Source organism: Sinocyclocheilus anshuiensis, unplaced genomic scaffold, assembly GCF_001515605.1.
Source record: "Sinocyclocheilus anshuiensis isolate Anshui unplaced genomic scaffold, SAMN03320099.WGS_v1.1 scaffold920, whole genome shotgun sequence".
In the NCBI taxonomy this organism is placed as follows: Eukaryota; Metazoa; Chordata; class Actinopteri; order Cypriniformes; family Cyprinidae; genus Sinocyclocheilus; species Sinocyclocheilus anshuiensis.
Window position 1 is genome coordinate 109,180 of NW_015552604.1, and position 19,514 is coordinate 128,693.

At 35.4% G+C, this 19,514-nt stretch overlaps 1 protein-coding gene across 3 annotated transcripts in view; it reads left to right on the forward strand.

Moving 5' to 3' along the window:
* The window catches only part of LOC107665846 (cAMP-specific 3',5'-cyclic phosphodiesterase 4D-like), a 75,567-nt gene that overhangs the window by 25,255 nt on the left and 30,798 nt on the right, over positions 1–19,514 (forward strand). The window contains exon 1 of one of the 3 annotated variants that reach the window (XM_016456897.1): positions 4,836–5,388. The exons of 1 other annotated variant lie outside the window; for it this stretch is intronic. In XM_016456897.1, the coding sequence (XP_016312383.1) occupies positions 5,306–5,388 (83 nt within the window). In that variant the 5' untranslated portion in view covers positions 4,836–5,305. Of the gene's footprint in view, positions 1–4,835; positions 5,389–15,007; positions 15,543–19,514 lie in introns of those variants that run through there. One more of the 3 variants, XM_016456894.1, reaches the window with a different exon arrangement.

Consider the following 19,514-nt stretch of genomic DNA (forward strand, 5'->3'; position numbering starts at 1 on the left):
ATATATATACAAAATCAGCCAATATCAGTAAATAATAATTAATAATAATAAAATTAAATTTCTGATATGATAAATGTCTGATAATTGCATCCTGAAACTTTCTTATTCAGTGCTAACTCCCATACTTTATTGAACAACTTTAATTAATGCTTTGCTCACCAGAGATTCAGCCGTCTCTGTTACAGGTATGATGTTTTTGTATGCTGGTGGTCACATTATGGTTTGTTTTGATATGCATCATCCACCTCTGCAGATCACGCGGAGTCCTCCAGACTAAAGAGTCGGCCGTTTTCTGTGGGTTAACCGGGGTTTAAATGATCAAATATGCCAGAACACGCAGCTCTGAAGAGAGAAGCCGCATGGAGGCTTTGAAAGGATGCTTTTGTTGGTTTCAGGTTTAGATCTTCTCTGCCCCCAGGTGCTGTCTCACACCCTATTACTCCTGGTCAGAGCGCTTCTCTGAGACTCATTTTTTGAAAGACAACATAACAGTCTAATTTTTCTAGGGTTTGTTTGTTTGTTTGTTCTGTTTCATTCTTTGTTTTTTTTTTTTGTTATGTTTTTTTGCTAGGGTCCATATGTGAGACATTCAGTGAAAATAGCATTCTGAAGCATGCATGGAAAGAGTCTCACGCAGTAAAAAAAACTGTTAGAGTGACTAGTGACTCTGACTTTCATGCAAACATTTCCGTTGCCCCAATCCGCTGAAACGGACTGCACAAATTCTTTCTGGATTCTGACGTGACCAACTGAAGAAAGCCTACTTTAAATTTGTGAATGGTGGTTCAACTGGAGATGAGCATTAAGCAATAAGCAGTCTGACGAAGCATGTATTGCCATGCGACACTTCAAGAAGCAGTTTCGTTCTTTGCATTTTTAGATCTGTGATCACCATTTGGAGGAATAGAAAATTGTTTTTCAGATAACAGAACTCAGGTAATTGGCTGATATCAGGATTGAATGAGATGACTTCCCTGAACCAGCTACCCTGGATGTTTCCATGCCTACATTACCAAAATCCTATAGGCTCCTGCAGGATATTCACCGTATGGTTTACCGTATGCAGGGCCGCATTAACCATTGGGCTAGGCGGGGCTGAAGCCCCGGGGCCCGAGCAAGGAAGGGGCCCGTGATTGGCTGTGGAGTAGATTGACGGACATCGGTAGCGCCGATCGCCAAAGCCCCACCACGCCCCTCACTTTTTAGCGCTAGTATTTAGTGGAGTTTTCCGTAAATCCCATGCATTACCATTAGAGATTAAAACGTCACATTTGAATTTGTTTTACCAATCAAATGCATTTATTATATATTTTACTTTTGAACGAACTGTGCACGCAGCCTATCTATCAGGTGATCGCTGCACCTAATGTCTGCATTCACCTCTCTTCACTTCATTCTGGTGTGGAAAACATGAGTTAGTCACTGAAATCCACAGCTAGTTTATTTTACTAAAGCTAATGATGGAGTGGGAGTTGTGGAACAACAAATGGACCGGACATATGGAGCAGATAAAAACAGCGTCATCATCCCCACAGATTTTAGGTTAGTTTGATTATTAACTTGATAGATGTAGCTATAGTGCTTTTTGTGTTTGAACAAACTCTATAGGGCTAGTAGGCCTGTATTCGCTTATGGGTTGAGAAGTTTATTTTGCGCTTCATGATGTAAGCTTTTCATTTAAACGCATTTTAAGCATTTTGGTTTAAAAACTAATTTAACTGTTCAGGGGCATTAAGCAGTGGGACAGAATTCATTTTGGCAAATGCGCGCGTTAAGACGGTTTCTGATACTTGCTCGTACAGCGCCTGACTAAACTAAGAGTTATTCGCGCCTTGTTAAACGTTCGAATACATATAGCCTAGTTATGTGTCAAAATGCCTGTCAGTTATTTGTGTCTTAAATGAACGTTAATAGTTAAAGATAAAGCATGTGCACTAGTTGGCTATTATGCGATCCTGGCATTATATGATGAGATTTTAAAGGGATATAGTTTACCTAAAAATTAAAATATTATAGTATCAGTTTACACACAATACAAATACACAATACACACAAAAATACTGTCATCATTTACTCAGTTTCAAGTTGTTCTGAACCTGTATGAATTTCTTTGTTCTCCTCAACATAAAAGAAGATATTTTGAAGAATATTCGTAACCACCAGAAAGTTTCTGGTGCCTGTTGACTCCAATAGTGTTTTTTTCCCCTCCATACTATGGAAGTCATGGGGGCACAGACACTGTTTGGTTACCAGTATTGTTCCAAATATATACGTTTGCATTCAACAGCAGAATGAAACTCATTCAGGTTTAGAACAACAACAATATACATTTTTGGGTGAACTATTCCGCCAAAGCAGCCTAATATAGCTGCTCTTGCCATTTGTGTCAATAATGTAAATTAACCGTTAGAAAGAAAACCACTCACTGTCCTTGACTGAATCGCTTTTGTAAAATAATGTATATTGAATTTACACAGTGAAGACTATTCAGTCTTTGTAGTCTATTTATTTTATACAATATATTTCTTATTCAGTGCTTTAAGTGTTTGTAGGTCAATTTCTTTGTTCTATTGTAATGCATGACTGTTTACTTGTCTTCAGTAAGGTTGTTTTTACATAGGCTAGTATTTTTTATTTTATTTTTTTGAGATATTGGAATTGGTAACAAGAATTATGAAATTTTGATTGGATAAAAATCCTATGTTAAGCTATATCATTATTGTGACTGGGGGCCCTGCAGTAAGTCATAGCCCTGGGGCCCATTGAGGTCTTAATGCGGCCCTGACCGTATGATCAAATATAGGTCAGAGTTCTCATTTTGCTTCATTTCAAACCATTCAAAACAATCTGTACAGTCCCGTCTCTGTGAGAAAGAGGAAATCTGAAACTTCCAGATCAGAGAAGTAGGCAGATTTAGGCCAAACTCTTAGATGGCTCTGGTCCAGGTGGTGGAGTCATGTTCCTACAGGAATTACTGCATGCTTGATGACACATAACTGTGGTGTTAAAACAAAACTTACTGCCAGATCTGGCATAGTATGTAACTGATGTTCTCACTGGACAAGAAATAGAACCAAAAAAAGTAGTGATGGAACATAATACTGGACTGAAGTTCTGATCAGATACAATATCGAACTGACATCTGATCAGACAGGGCACCGGACTGAAGGACTTTTTGGTCACAATACTAAAAACATTTCTGATCACTTAAACACAGTACTGGAATTAGTGTTGTGACAGTGGCATTTACAGTGGTGTGTTACTGTGGTGGTACAGATCCAATCAACCAGCGGTATTGTGCTACAACTGAATATGAATATTGAATATTGTTTAAACCATTCAATGCACAGGTAGTTCCTGTTAGTCTGATTATCATTCTGTATGATCTATATTAATGCATTGTCCAGCAAAGTGAAATTTTACTCCGGCATGTGTGAAATGTGCTATACAAATGAACTTGAGTTTATAACTTGCCTAATGAATACAAACTGTTAAAATCCAATGTGAGGAGAGATGAAGACTGAAAAATGAGAAAAAAGATATTTCTGATATGTGACCCTGGACCACAAAACCAATCTTAAGTCGCTGGGGTATATTTGTGGCAACAGCCAAAAATACATTGTATGGGTCAAAATTATAGATTTTTCTTTTATGCCAAAAATCATTAGGATATTAAGTAAAGATCATGTTCCATTAAGATATTTTGTACATTTCCTACTGTAAATATATTAAAACTTAATATTTGATTAGTAATATGCATTGCTAAGAACTTCATTTGGACAACTTTAAAGGCGATTTTCTCAGTATTTAGATTTTTTTGCACCCTCAGATTCCAGATTTTCAAATAGTTGTATCTCGGCCCAATATTGTCCTATCCTAACAAACCATACATCAATGGAAAGCTTATTTATTCAGTATATTCAATCTCAATTTCGAAAAATTGACCCTTAAGACTGGTTTTGTGGTCCAGGGTCACATATAAGCAGTAAAATTAGCTAATAACACTTACATAGCCAGATTGCAAGAAACAATACAAAGACAAATTTATGGGCTCATGCACCCCAATTTCATCAATAATCCAAGTGTTTCCAGTTTAGTTTCTAAACTTTCTTTTGTAAACAAAGCTTTGTGATTAACTCACGTCCCAATATCCACATAAAACTGCAAAAATGTTTAATTTGTACACCACCGTTGCTGGTAGTTCTGTTCAGACATGGTATGAAATTTTAGTTCTAGTTGGACACTCATACACAATACCAAACTGAAATTCAGATCAGAGAGTCGCAAACTAAAACTGGACCCAATGCTGGACTGAACACATTACTGGCAGATCTGAACATGAATTGGATGCAGTTCTGAACAAACACAATACTGGACTGAATTTCTGATCAGACATGGTTACCGGGCTGATATTATGCCAAAATTAAGTTCTGGTTGAACATTTGGACACAGTAATGAACTCAAGTTCAGATTGTACGTATTGCAAAACTAAAGTTCTAGAAGTTTAGATCGAGTCATTCTCTCGCTGAATGGAAGAAATGAGCGTGTGATAAAAATCAAGTAGGCTACGCAGACAATAACATATGCATGTCAGAACAGCACCCGCTGTGAGAGTGTGCTGGTATCGCTTCATGCTGTGTGTGTTCACGTCTTACTGGTGTTGGCAGGCAAACAGGAGCCACCCATGGCAGACTATTCACAACACACATGTATATGAAACGCTGCAACGTGTGACCGCACACCACCCTCCAGGCTCAATTCTCCGTACCTCCCCCTCTCTTTCTTTTCCCTTCTCTTGCTTCTTCCTGCCCAACCAACATTTAGCCAAAGAAACACTAATATGGAAACTTAGCGGGACCTTGAACCTCTAAACTGCGTCCCTAGGGAGTCCAATAATAAGTTTACAGGCTGGTGCGGTGCAGTTTTCCTTTTCTTTTTACTTCTCACCAGAGGGACATAATAGATTTGTGCGTTTTGTAACTGACTTATGAAAGCAAGTTTTAGGAAGTAGAAGGAGTTTCTTATGATACTTATCTGACATGTTGAAGAAGAAACATCAGCTGTGGAGAATGATCTACATGAGATAGCCTTCACATTCTTCTTCAGCCGACCCTAAGGATGAGGTTCTGTAAATGTAGAATGTCAGACTCGCTCAGGCTCCTGAGATCTTGACCTGTCTACGCATGGTTTTACCTGTCTGCTCACTCCGTTGAGTTTTAGAATAAACTGAAACGCTGAGGATGTTTCTTTTTTGAAAGCGTTGGTAAAAGACCAAGACTTAAAGTTGTTTCCACAGCTTTTTGAAATGATGCACAAGGATCCTCGAATCCACAGGAGGAATCCATTCTTTAATTGTGGCTCAACCCGGAGACGACATTCTTGCATTGGGTATGTTTGGTCATCTACTACAGATTATGACAGAAAACATTTTCAGTGATTCTTATGCATGGTTACATTTTATTTCGAAACTTAGACATTCTACTGTAAGTAACTATAAGTAACTTTGCAACTGTATGTAGAGTATTAGTAGACTGTCAGGATAGTGTCAGTAGAATCAGTTGAAATGTACTTGCAAAGTTACTTATGGTCAGTAAAGTGTATGTTGGGGGACCATTAAAATAAAGTGTTAGCAGATATTAAGCAGACACTCTAATGACTGCTATTGAAGTTGAAAGTTACTTGTGGTCAACATGTCTAAAGTGGACTATCAAAATAAAGTGTTACTATTATTCTTGATACAAATTAAGTTACATAGGATCTGCTTTGTCAAAGTATGTTATTTTGATTGCTGAAGTCAGGTCAGGCAGGTCTACTACAGTATGAACGGAATAACTAAGAGCCGTCTGTCGCTGCAGGGCTACAAAAGCTCTTCCATTGAGTGCAGTTCAGATTTATTACTTTGGCACACTTCACAGGAGATGGACAGTCTCAGCAGCTCAAACAGCAGTGTATAGACTTTCTGCCTTGGATGTCTCATGTCCAGATCATATGTCAAGATCTGTGTTGTTTCGCCCAAGTTCACCCAAAAATTCTGTCATTGTTTGCTCACCTTCAAGTTGTTCCAAACCTGTATGAGATTCTGCTGAACAAACACACACACACACAAAAAAATCTAAATATCTTCTTTCATGTTCAATGGAAAAATTAAGTTTTGGTTTGGAACAACTTGAAGGTGATTAAATGAAGACAGAATTTTCATTTTCATTGAACCAACCCTTTAAGCTTATATTAAAAATTATCCAACACTTTATAAATAATATAAATATATTATTTAGGCATGATATCAATGAGAATATAAATTTAATAATATAAGTAAATATTATATTATTTATTGTATGTACTATATTATTTATACAATTACTGTAATGAATATTATTATTTTGTTTATTACTACAAAAAAAAAATTGCAAATGTGCAAAGTGATCACTAGAATAAATTAAAATCAAAACCGGACTACTAAAGAGGCATTTGATTTTTACCTCACTTGGTTCTAAAGTGTGCAATATAATATACAATAAATATTGATTTTATTGAAATATTTCTGAAAAGGCTATTTTGAAACTACTGAGCTCCTTTCATAGCTACTGTTCTTTTGTCACTAATTTTAGTTACAGTTGTTAATCTCACAACACTGGTTAAAACATGTTACCTGCTGTTATTTGCATGTATTTGAGTATTGTAAACCTCGATTAAGTGTTTATACAAAGTTTGGGTTTGGTGATGATGTCAGAATGATTGTATTTTGCTCTGGAGCTCAGTCTGTTGTCCTGTGCAATGCAAAACAAATGCAAATTTGGGCTGTGTGTTCCATGTGTGATGGACAAAATGAAATGCATTAACATTAATTACATATTCTTAGACTTTTTTGATCACATTAACACTTTAGCTCAGAGTATTTACATCTGTAATGCACTTGGGCCTTTAAGATTATAAAGTATATGTAATAGGTGTCAAATATCATGTGACTTTGGCCAGTTATTGCTTAAACTACAGTTTATGTTGGCACCTCCTGATTTCCGGTAACATGGTTGCGGGTGGACACGGCCTTTTTTGATTTCGGCCTTGGCGTCGCTTATTATTCTTTGTAATTTGTGTCCATCAAGCGAAGCCTTTTCTGATAAAAAGCAGTGTTTTAATGTTTTATCTGAAGAACGATGCGATGTGATGTCTATTGGTTACGGGTGGAGTATTATTTTTTTCCCTTTTACATCTGCACTCGTCCAGGCTCTCCATCTCAAAACACCACTCCAGCGCCGGAAAATTCATTATCATCCTATGCCTGTTATTGTCAGGAGACATTCACCCATGTCCAGGGCTTAATGGAGAAGTTTGTGCTTGTTTTAACAAAGGTCAAGTTTTGGATTCAGGATTGTACTTGGCTGAACGTAACTTAGCTGCTGTGCATGTAAAAGTGTCATGTAGTTATATGGATCCAAATATGAACAGCATGGCTAATAACATATCATACATTTGCATGCCTACTGTCTGGAGAATGTTATCGTCCACCCAGTCAAAACTATTTTTAAGAAGGACTTGAGTTTGTTTTAAATAATTATAATGATGATCTGACAAAATAATGCATTATTATGGAGAATTTTAATACAAATATATCTAAAAAAATAAAAAAATAAATAGGGGACAATTTCAATGCGCTGCAGTCATTATGTAAATTATTCAATTTATCCCAATTTATAAACAAATCGTCTCGGTTACGTATGGTAACCCTCGTTCCCTGAAGGAGGAGTTTGGGAAGGTTCGGAAAGTATTGGTCTTATTTTGGTATTGGATGTAAAGTATATTTCCCAGAAAGGAGTAATTGAATTATGGTATTAGTGATCATAATATTATCTTTTGTACTAGAAAATGCAGTAAACTAAAATGTAGTAATCATAAAACAGTTTGAATTAGATCGTTAAAAAAATATAATACTGAAGTATTTAAAGACTCTCTTAGGAGAGTTAAATGGAATGATATTCAGAATTCCTCATTGGTTGATGATGCTTGGATACATTTTAAAGCTTTATTTCTTAAAGTAGTGGACAGAATTGCCCCCCTTAGACAGGTGAGAGTTTGGGGTGCTTCACAAAATTTGGGGTGCTTCACAATATCCCTCTTCATTTCTTCGTTCCTCCGTCCTCCATCCTATGACCCAGAAACCAATCGAGCTCAGCCATCTTGAAGGACATCTCAATTCTCTAATTGCTCCGCAAGGATCGAGGAGTGAGGAGGCTTCCAGAGGAGCTGTGAGCGAGGATACACAGGTGTATCCTTTGCGGAAGTGTTTTTCATCGAAAAACCTGACGCACTTATAAATTCTCCTCCCCCTTCACATCAGTTGTAATAATTTTCATTTATATTTTACCTTTGCAGCTTAAATAAACCATACATGTCATATATTTCAAAAAGGGCATCTTGCGTTATTAATATGTATTATGAATGTCTTAAATAACAAACTTTAACAACATAAGGGTAGATCCCTTTAGCGCAGTTGATGACGCTAAAGGGAACGAGGATATATTATTTCACTTGATTCAATTCCTCCAAAGGAAAAGAAAGGAAAGGAAGCAAGGAAAGGAAACGAGGATGCACAAATAAGAATTGAGAAGCACCCCTAGTCCTTGGATGGATCAGAAAATATTGGAAATATTAAAAAGTAGGAATAGGGCTCTAGGGCTCTCTCGATTTATAGGAGAACTAAGAATCTGGAGGACTATATAAAATTTAAAGCACTTAAAAATTTAGGACAGAAAAATATAAAGGAGTCAAAAAGTAATTTTTATTGAGGAACAAATACAAGAAAATAAGGAAGATCCTAAATCTTTGTGGAAGGTGCTGAATAGGTTTCAGTCAATTGGTAAATCAAAATTTTCTGTATCCAAGGTAAGATTACATATTGATGGCAGGATAGAATTTGATAAAAGTAAAGTTGCTTATCATTAATTGCAAATAGCTTAGTGGAAAAACTTCCTTTGTCTAAGGGAATTCATGGAATTGATTTTGTTAAGAGATTTTATTCAAAACAAGGGCTGTTGCCAGACTTTTTCTCTTTTACCAAAGTTACTGTAGATCAAATTACTAAAATGTTACATGAGCTTTAAGTGTTCAAGTCATCTGGCCTGGACGATATTCCAGCTCGAGTTTTAAGAGATGCTACAGATATTGTAGCTCCAACTATTACATTTATTGTTAATCTTTCCTTGGAAAAGGCTATGGTCTCATCTGATATGAAGTTAGACAAATCATTCCGTTGTTCAAAAAAGGAAATAAGTCCCTCAGGGAAGTGTTTTAGGCCCTATTTTGTTTCTCTTATACATGAATGACATGCAAGCAGTTTGTGATTGTAACTTGTTTTTATATGCTGATGATTCTGCTTTATTGTTTTTAGACAAGGATGTTGGTAGGATACAAGTTAATTTAGGTGAAGAGCTTAGTAAGGTAAGAGACTGGCTTTCTGAAAACAAGCTCTTGTTGCATTTAGATAAAATAGAATTCATATTATGTATGTCTAAAAATAATTTTAATTAGATTTCTAAGATAGGGGATTAGGGGATAGGGGGTAGGGGATTTTTTAATATCAAGCAGAACTATCGTTAATTATCTCGGATGTGTCCTTTACAATGATTTAAGTGGTGTAATTATGGCTATGAATGTTCTGGGTAAGGTTAATGCTAAATCAAAATTTCTTGCAAACATGTTAGTTTTCTCGATAAACAGAATATAAAATTACTTGCATCATGTTAAATGCTATGTCATTTTGAATATGCATGCATTTCTTGGATGTCTGATTTGTCTCTTGGTTGGTTGGATAAGTTACAAAAATCTCAAAACAAATTGATAAGGTTAGTTTTAGAGTTTAGTCGTTTTACACGCTGATGTTTCCCATTTTAAGCATCTTGATTGGTTACCTATAGAAAGCAGAATAGAACACATTAAATTAAAAATGGTACATAAGATTATCAATAATATAGCTCCTTCATATTTTAATGCCTTTATTCTAGGGTAAATGAGCAACATTGTTATAGTACTAGGCAAAGTCTTATGTATATTAAATTATGTCGTTTTAAAACTATTTATGGTCGTAGGTCTTTTGAATAGTCTGGGGCACAAGTGTGGAATAAGTTACCTCTGGATATATAAGGTATTCCGAATATGGCTAATTTTAGTTTAAAAGTTAAAAGTTGGCTCTTAAGTGGGTTGTTTTATTGATGAATCTGTATTTGTATATGTTGTGTATGTGTTTGTGCTTGTATAATTTGTAAATGTGGAATTTGTTATCATTTCTGTATTTATAATGCAATGTCAGTACCTGACATTGATTAATTTTATCCTTGATGAATTGAGTGTATTTCACTACTTTTCTGTCTAATAAATCAAATCAGAGAACGCTGAGCTATTTTTAGGGCCGATGTGATTCTAAACTCCTCTGTGAACTTAAATTTCTTCCAGATGTGCAGACGTCACAGTGCACGTGAACTCAGCCTGTGTTTGAGGACACCATGTTTTAGTAACGCTCTTGGTATAATGAATATCTGAATATCACTGATTAAAGACATCAGTGAAAGTTTTGTTATTAAAATGTGAGTTTTCACTCCGACAGTAAGCTTGTGTTGCGGCTTAACTGATTTGATTATAAAAGAAGCACTCTTTGCTTGATTTCTGTATATAACCTGTTCATAATATGAATACAAGTTTTATGTTTCATGCTGCTACATGACAGCCATATTAAAATGTGGACTTAATCTGAAATTGCGATGTATGACATTGTGATAAACAATGGAAAAAAATCTGGTGTCAAAATAGATCTGTGCATTAAGTCTTGCAGTTTAAGTGCAATATACCTGTAACCAGGGACGACATTAGGGGGAGGCAAGGGGGCAGATGCCCCCCATATCGGTAGTCCCCGATGTCAGTCCTGCCGCAGTTTGGAGCAGATAGCCAAGCCCATGCAGGCCCGGTTCTACGGGGGTGCTACAGGGTGCTAAATACCCTCAAATGAAAGCAAAACCTCCCTCAGTTGAAGATCTGGCAACTATCCAGCGCGTATTTGCATTTGTGCTCTGGAAAGCATCAAAAGTTACTATTTACAACGTGTTTTGCAGCATCGAGCAATGTAGCCAATCACAGAAATATAGATTTCTTGAATGCAATGGCCAATCAGTGGTGTTTCAGTTAGACAGAAATCACTCACCACTGAAAGTGCCGGAGTGTTCGTTCAGTTCAGTTCTACACGCTCATGAATCATTTCATAACAAACAAAGTGCAGATGCGATGTAAATAAGAGATTCATTGTGCAGTTTAGAGAACTTCATTGATTATATTATATTATAAATTTTGTGCATTTCAGATGTTAAACGTCGCCCATGCCTGTAACTAGTTCTGTTACCTGTAATGTGTTTCTTTGTTATTATTTTGATTTGACCTTTTAATGCAATGTTTACATAATTTAACAATATTTGAAGGCTACATGCTAATGTTTTAATGTATGATTTACTTGCAATTATTAATATTATTAACAATTAACTAATTTTATTTAATTCATATTTTTATTTTCAAATAGCGTAGTTAAAAGTATTAAAATAAAGTATTTACAATCATGGTACCGAAATTGGTACAGAGAACTGTGAAATTTTACTGGTATTTATACCTGAAACATTGATTCGTTTGATTGATACCTTGACTACTGAAACGTTGGTACTGTGTACACACTATTAGCAGGTAAACTAGTCATCCATGAACAGAATTTCATGCCATAGCTCCGTGTCTTTGGTAGTTGCATAATAGAGAACATTGTTGATCCTATTCACAGGTTCACACTATTCATACATTAATATCTCCGATGTTTTGATTTCAACAAATATGATTTGCTTTCCAGCCATCATAAATGAAAGTGTCTGTCTGATCCATTAGGGCTTGATTAAACCTTACTCCTGCAGTTCTTTTATGGGTGTGTGTGTGTGTGAGAGAGAGAGAGAGAGAGAGAGAGAGAGAGAGAGAGAGAGAGAGGTTTATTTTGGATTCAACAACATATATTTTTGTTAAATTTAAGAAAAATTAAAGCTCAGAAGAAGTGTGCAGAATATATCACAGTTTGTGCTCTGGACTTCAGTGATCTGATATCATGAGAAGAGGCAATCTATTTTTATAAGCAAATTGACTTTTTTTAAATCCTTGCAATAAATAGTCAATAATTTTAATGAATGAAAACATTAAACTGTGTGTGTAACTCCATAGATTTACATTAAATAGGGAACTCAAGTCATATCTTGAGAGCACAATATAGTATACAGAGTTTATGCCTGTTTTGTATGTTAACTAAAACTATTAAAAATCATTTTTGTTGTTTAAAGTAAAGCTGAAATAAAATATAAAGGTAAATACTTAAAGAAGATGAAATACTTAAACTTAAAAAAAAAAACATTTGAAATAAAATAAGTTGAAGTACTAGGATTACTAAAACTATTACAAATCGTTTTTGTTATTTGAAGTAAAGCTAAAATAAAATATAGTGATAAGTACTGGAAGATTAAATACTTAAACTTAAAAAAACCTTAACATTTGAAATAAAAATAAGTCGAAGTACTAGAATTACTAAAACTAAACCTATTAGAAGTCATTTTGTTATTTGAAACAAGGCTGAAATTTAAAATATCAAAATATTAAATATAAAATGAAATGCTGCCTTGGCAAGTAACTAAAATAAAATCATTTGAAGTACTAAAATTACTAAAACTAAAAATAATAAAAATCATTTTTGTTATTTGAAATAAAGCTGAAGTAACATAAATATAAATATAAATATAAATATAAGATGAAATACTTAAAATTAAAAAACTTAAATGAAAATAGAAATGTTGACTTGGCAACTTACTGAAATAAAATAAGTTGTAGTACTAAAATGACTCATATTTAAACTGAAATAAAAATAAAGTTAAATAGATATATTAAAAAATAATAAAAAATGACAAAAAACTAAACAAAAATAATCACAAATTAAAATGAAAACTGAAAATATGATCAAATAAAAATATTCTACAAAAATACTAATAAATACTAATAGTATATAATACTAAAATACAGCAATCAGCAACTACATTGAAACACCCTAGAAACCACCCACAACACCCTATCAACCGTCTCTAATTCCCTAGCAACCACTCAGAGTACCCAATTCACAAATTTGCAAATAAACTCTCTAAACAAGACATTCCTACTTTAATATTCTTAGCTGATAAAACTGACAGGGTTTTTCATATATCGAATAAGTCAAAGCCAGTGACTGAATATTTTATGTCAGCAACCACTTTATTGTCACAGACTGGAAGTAATTCTTGTAGAAGATTTGGTGACGGTGCAGAATGGACAGACAGTGTGTGTGTATGTGACATAAAGCACGACTGGACGAATGTGAAGGGCCTCCGCTCAAACCCCCACAACACGGCCGCATGAATAAATATTTACCTTGATATGAGCAGAGATCTGATTCAGTCCTGTGGGAAGTGAAATGGAGTAACCAAAGGTGTAGTTCATCAAATGAACGTAATATTCCAGGTTCAGTACAGCTTTTGTGGCATTATGTTGATTACTACAAAAATCTGGGTTACAGTGAGGCTCTTACAGTGGAACAAAATGGGGCCAATTTGTAACTGTTAAATACTCACTGTTTCAGTAGTATAGCCACAAGACGAAGATGGTATGGCTGCCTCAGTGTGGAGCTCCCTGGTTGTTTTAATGTTTTTGTTCGTTTTTCCTGTCTGTTGTTTTTCAAACACAATAAGTTTTACCAGGCTGCTGAGCATTCGGCAGTACACACCACACAATCTTCTACCAGTTTTTGATTACTCAGACGTTTTGCTGGACTTTGTAGTTGGCGGAGCAGTGGTGCTGTTCAAGCGTTTTAAGATGCGCAAGCATGGGAAGCGAACTCGTCAAGCTCCGACAGCGTGGCTTTAGAACGGCACTGCCTAGCATCCATCTGGCGAATCTAGCCATTCTGGACAACGCGTTACGTCTGCCGGGCTTCCAGCTGTTCAGAGTGGATCGCAACGCAGAATCAACAGGGAAATCGCATAGCAGTGGGACATGCTTTTACATCAACGAAAGGTGGTGTACAGTACAGATGTAACAGTGCTGAAGAAGATGTGCTGTCCTGATCTAGAAGTGCTTTTCATCAACTCGCCGTGGGAGTTTTCCTCGTTCATTCTCATAAGTGTTTGCATTCCTCCACAAGCGTGTGTGAACGTAGTGCTGATCAGATCACAGATACAGAGCAACAACACCCTGACTCTGTTATAATCATTCTCGGGGACTTTAAAAAAGCAAATCTCTCTTTAAATGTAGTGTGTTATTCGATATTAAATTTACAGTTAATATATTTTAAACGTTCTAATGTACAATTTCATTATTACATACATATTTATTTACATGCAAGTTTCAATATAAATGTAATTATAGTATATTTTGGTTTATCATAAATGCTTGTCAGTACATTCAGTATATTTCAAAGACAATAGAAGTAATTATGAAAGTACATGAATATGTAATTAAAGCCTACTAAAGTGGGTCAAATAAGCACTCTAAAGTTCCGTTAAATGCATTTAATGTAAATTTTCACTTTACTGCATTTTCATGTAATCGCAATTAACATGCAGTTAAGTGTCTGAAAACATTACATTCAGTTTGCACTTAAGTATATTCTTTTAAAGTATATTATTTCCATAAAAAGTGTACTTTTTCACAAGGGACTTTTTCTATGAAACGTGTTTGCGCTGTTTCTTTGCATAAATGTCACTTGGTTTGATATTTTGTTATCTATTGCAGTGATATTCATACCTTTGGAGTTTGAGATGTACAGGGATGTACTATAAATACACTTGTGTTATGTCTCGCTCCAGTAAAGAGTTAATATTGAGTCAATATTGGTGGTTCCGCCCTCTCCATGGGCTGTGGCTCACTGTTCAGCTGCCAGTCCCACAGACACACATAAACACAAATGCACACTCACACACACACACACACACACCCGTGTGAGGCCAGCATGTGTAAACTCATGTATATGAGTTCAGCTGTCTGAGCTGCCGGAGGGAAGCGAGAGAGAGAGAGAGACAGGCGCCTGCATGGTGACTTTGGAAGTTTGTTTGTGTATTATCCTTGCATTTCACAGCAGATTTCCATACTATAAAAAAAATAAATTTTATAAGGATTAAAAGGAGTCAATGTGATTCTAAACTGATGGATGACGACTAGGCAAATACGAGATGTCTGGTGGAGCTCGGTCATGTCAGCGTGGCTCCATGTGTTCATCGCTCTTCTACCATAGTAACTCAGCGGTGGGAAGCATGTGTTTCAGACTACTTGAGAGGAAGAGCTGATTTCTGGAGGGAAACAGCAAAAGGAGCGAGAGACATGGCGGGAAATATGAGCTTGCCAACTGGCTGTGTCTTTCTTCCACCCACTGACCACACTTTTAAAGTTCGGAACGTCAATCTTTGTGGCTCCCCATGTGCTGTCAACTGTCCAATTGACATTGTGCAGAAACGCAGGCGGTAATTGTTTTATTTAATTCTTTCTGCTTATGTTGTGTATTGAGACAGTTATGCAGGGATAGTGTTTGGGACTTTAAAAATAGGCATTTAAAAACAAAAACATTTTCAGATGTTAAAATACTTTTTTCCCAGTTCAGTGGGACTTAAACTGCAAGCCAAGTAAACCAACTGTAGGTTGATTTCCACAAAAAGGGCGACACTGAGACTCGGTGGTGCCATCAAAATATTTGCTTGAGTGGTCTGACATGTCAATTACTGCTCAACCAATGTTGTGAGCTCAGAGGTTGTTAATCAATTGTATATGTTTTGTTGAACCCATTTGTTTGCATTAATTTAACATTTTCTAAATAATCATGCTTAATAGCGGAGTTTGTGGAAAAAAAAAAACTGTATTACCCATGATGCTCTACAGGAAATTCCACCAATCAGAGAGTCGCAGAGAGCAAAGCATGGCAAAAGAGATCGTTAGCTCCACCCACTCCCATGAAGCACCGCAAATGACATAATCGAGTCAGTCTCCTCACAATCTCAGAATACTTAAATATTTGTATTTATATGCATATTTTGCAATGAACTTAAAATATATTTTCTATAGATACAACCAACAACTATAAATGTATAGTTTTATATTTCTCTATCGTAGGGCTGGCCGATAAAACGATAACAATAATTATCACTATATATTTTCCCCTTGATGGCACATGTTCAATAAATGTTCGATATAATGTTTATGTGCCAAAAGTGGAACGAAACAGCGTTACCGGCGCCACACAGACCAATTATCAGCTTGGCTCAAACGCCAGCAAATGAGATTGTTCGCTGATCGGTCTCAATCACGCGAACAGTGCTGTGAGATCCAACAAGAAGCGCTTGAGTTCAGTGAAGAACACAAATGTCTTTGATTTAGTTTAAAGCCAGACGAAACAGCGCTGACAAACATGAAAAACAATCGAGAGCAATCCCGTTAGACGGCTTTTCCATGGAATTACCATGGATTTACTGTAGTAACGCTAGCTGCAGCATGGTATTTGGGCAGAAATGTGGGATATACATATTGAATTTTATTATGTTATTATGTAGACATGTATTAAAGGAGTAATAGTTGTTATTGAGCTGTAACTTGTGTGGATGTATTTATGTTTTTCGTACAAATATCAGAAACCATATCGTTACATTTTATCATGGTAGTGAGGTGATATGTGTGGTTTTACCTTTGGTTATCATGATCTACGAGAGCAATCCCGTTAGATGGCTTTTCCATGGAATTACCATGGATTTACTGTAGTAACGCTAGCTGCAGCATGGTATTTGGGCAGAAATGTGGATATACATATTGAATTTTATTATGTTATTATGTAGACATGTATTAAAGGAGTAATAGTTGTTATTGAGCTGTAACTTGTGTGGATGTATTTATGTTTTTCGTACAAATATCAGAAACCATATCGTTACATTTTATCATGGTAGTGAGGTGATATGTGTGGTTTTACCTTTGGTTATCATGATCTAATTGTAGAAAAGTCGAGTCCTAATTCAAACAGTCAGAATATTAAAATTTTACCCTAAAAATATGAAGTTACCATTTTTACAGATGTTACTGCTTTCATTAATGAACATATATTTACATCTGCATCATGCCTTCAAAGTCAGGGAACATAAACCTGTTTCGTGATTTGAAACAATATCATCCATTAGAAAATGCAGAAACTAAGAAATTAATTTCTCTATTAAGATGTTTTGTTAAGGTAAAAAAACTGAAAAAGAATTTAACTTTCAACATTGTACCTCAGATTTGTGAAAAGTTTGCCTGTTTGGCAAGTGCTTGTCATGTTGTCAAGTAACAAGTTACCAGTTTATGGATAAGCTATATTAACCATTAAATGCATGAATGTTTCACCAATCATTATTACATATTCGGGTCTTTAGCGACCCGGACCTATATATCCAGCACGGATGGATCTCTAACTGCTGCAATAGCAAAAAATTCTCTTGATATTTTAAGAGCATTTACAGAAGAATAAAATAACGCATATTTCGTTACCTTTTGAAACTTAAAAGGGTTCAATTGAAGCAGATGATTTTACCATCGCTGTCATTGTCAGAGTGCACTTCCACAGTACATTCAGCATCTGCCTCATATTCACGATCTCAGCCATATTCTCAAAACTAGCGTTTTCAATGACCTCATATTCAATATTTTGATCACTGGCAGCTTATTCACCACATCCAGCATCAAATGACAGTGACATTTATATTTCCTTGCTTATAGTAATTGTTCTGCAGTAAAGCCATTCAAACCACTTCAATGTTTGATGATGATATTCATTTGTTTTATGCCTGCGGTAATTATGAGTGAAACGTCACGTCATCAGAATCAGAATCAGAATCAGAATGAGCTTTATTGCCAGGTATGTTTACACATACGAGGAATTTGTTTTTGTGACAGATAAGGGTTAATCAGTCTTATTTGCATTTGGACAGTTGTTTTGTCAATGTCTGTGTAGTGCGAATTAAATAAGAACTAAAATGTATATTCTTCATTCCCCACATGCTGAAAACATCAGAGAAATTAACGTTCACTGATGTTCATTCAGGATGTTTGTGTTTGTCATTTGCAGGTCTTGAGAGAGTTCTCTCATGACAGTGATGGAGTGAATCTCACAAAAACATACAGTTTCACCCTAAAATCAAATCATAAATCATTAGTCTAAAAACAAATATAGATAACTTAGTTAGAAAAGTAATACATTACACATAAATTATATTATAAATAAAATATTATGCACATTTTATTCAAAATTCTTACTAATTTAATGAGAATTTTTATGTTTTTTTGTTTTTACATTTTTAGCAAAATATATACAAAAGCATATGTAAATACGTTTACTATATATTATGAGCTTTTATTTATTTATTTATTATACCCATTACAATAATTGGGAAATGTGCTTACCATTTCATCTTAGTCCACAATTTTCTTAGAGGATTTTTTTCTTTTTGTATGAAATATGACCTGACAAGTTATTGCACGTTTACAATAATAAAAAGCAGTTAAATGAATCTACACTATCAGAAATGCACTGTACCATTGAATTTCCATGGTACTGTAACTCTTTGAAGTTCCTTGGATTGTGTAAATACCATGGTAGCGCTGATACTTTATGTAATTCAGATATGAAATATGATGCAATTTTGTATAGGTTCAGGTCTTTATCTCAAATACATCAGCCACGCTATCTTTTATCTCAGAGCAAATTCACGTCACTTAAGACTGTGCACAGCAACACAGTCTGCCGTGATCGGCCTCTGTTAGTGACCTGGAAAGAAGTGTGTGTGTATTTACTGTGTGCACATGGAATATTTCTGAATCTACAATAAGAAGTCTTGTTTCAACATTACTTTAAAGAGATAGTTCACCCCAAAAATGTCATCCTTTTCTCCTTGTGTTGTTCGAAACCCATTCACGCTGATTGTCCGAACAGCTGTTGTCCATACATTGAAAGCATTCAGTGACCAGATCTGATCAGACTGCTTTCTCACCATAACTGAACAACTCTAGAGTTTTTGGTTTGAATTTTAAATTTGGTTAAAGTTTTAAGATTGTTGCATTTCTGTGATTTTTTTTGGAGGGGGGGGGGGTTGTTTTTTATTTATATGTGTCTACATAGTTTTTATTGATTTTACTTTGGTTTTAGTTATTTTAGTACTAAATGTATCCTTGGCAACTAGCTATATATATAGATATATAGGCCTATATATAGCGCCGGCAGGGACGCCGGAAGTATGGCACCGAGACGCAGCGTCTCGTTCTATTATGCTCGTTATTTATTCTAAACAAATTTTAATTTTAGTTTGGCATTTGCATTATCTTGCATTGGTAACAAGTTTTCATGGTTGCAGTTGCCAGATTTCAGAGCTTATATCCCCAAATCAAAGCTTTTACATTTATAGGCCACCACACGGACAAACGGC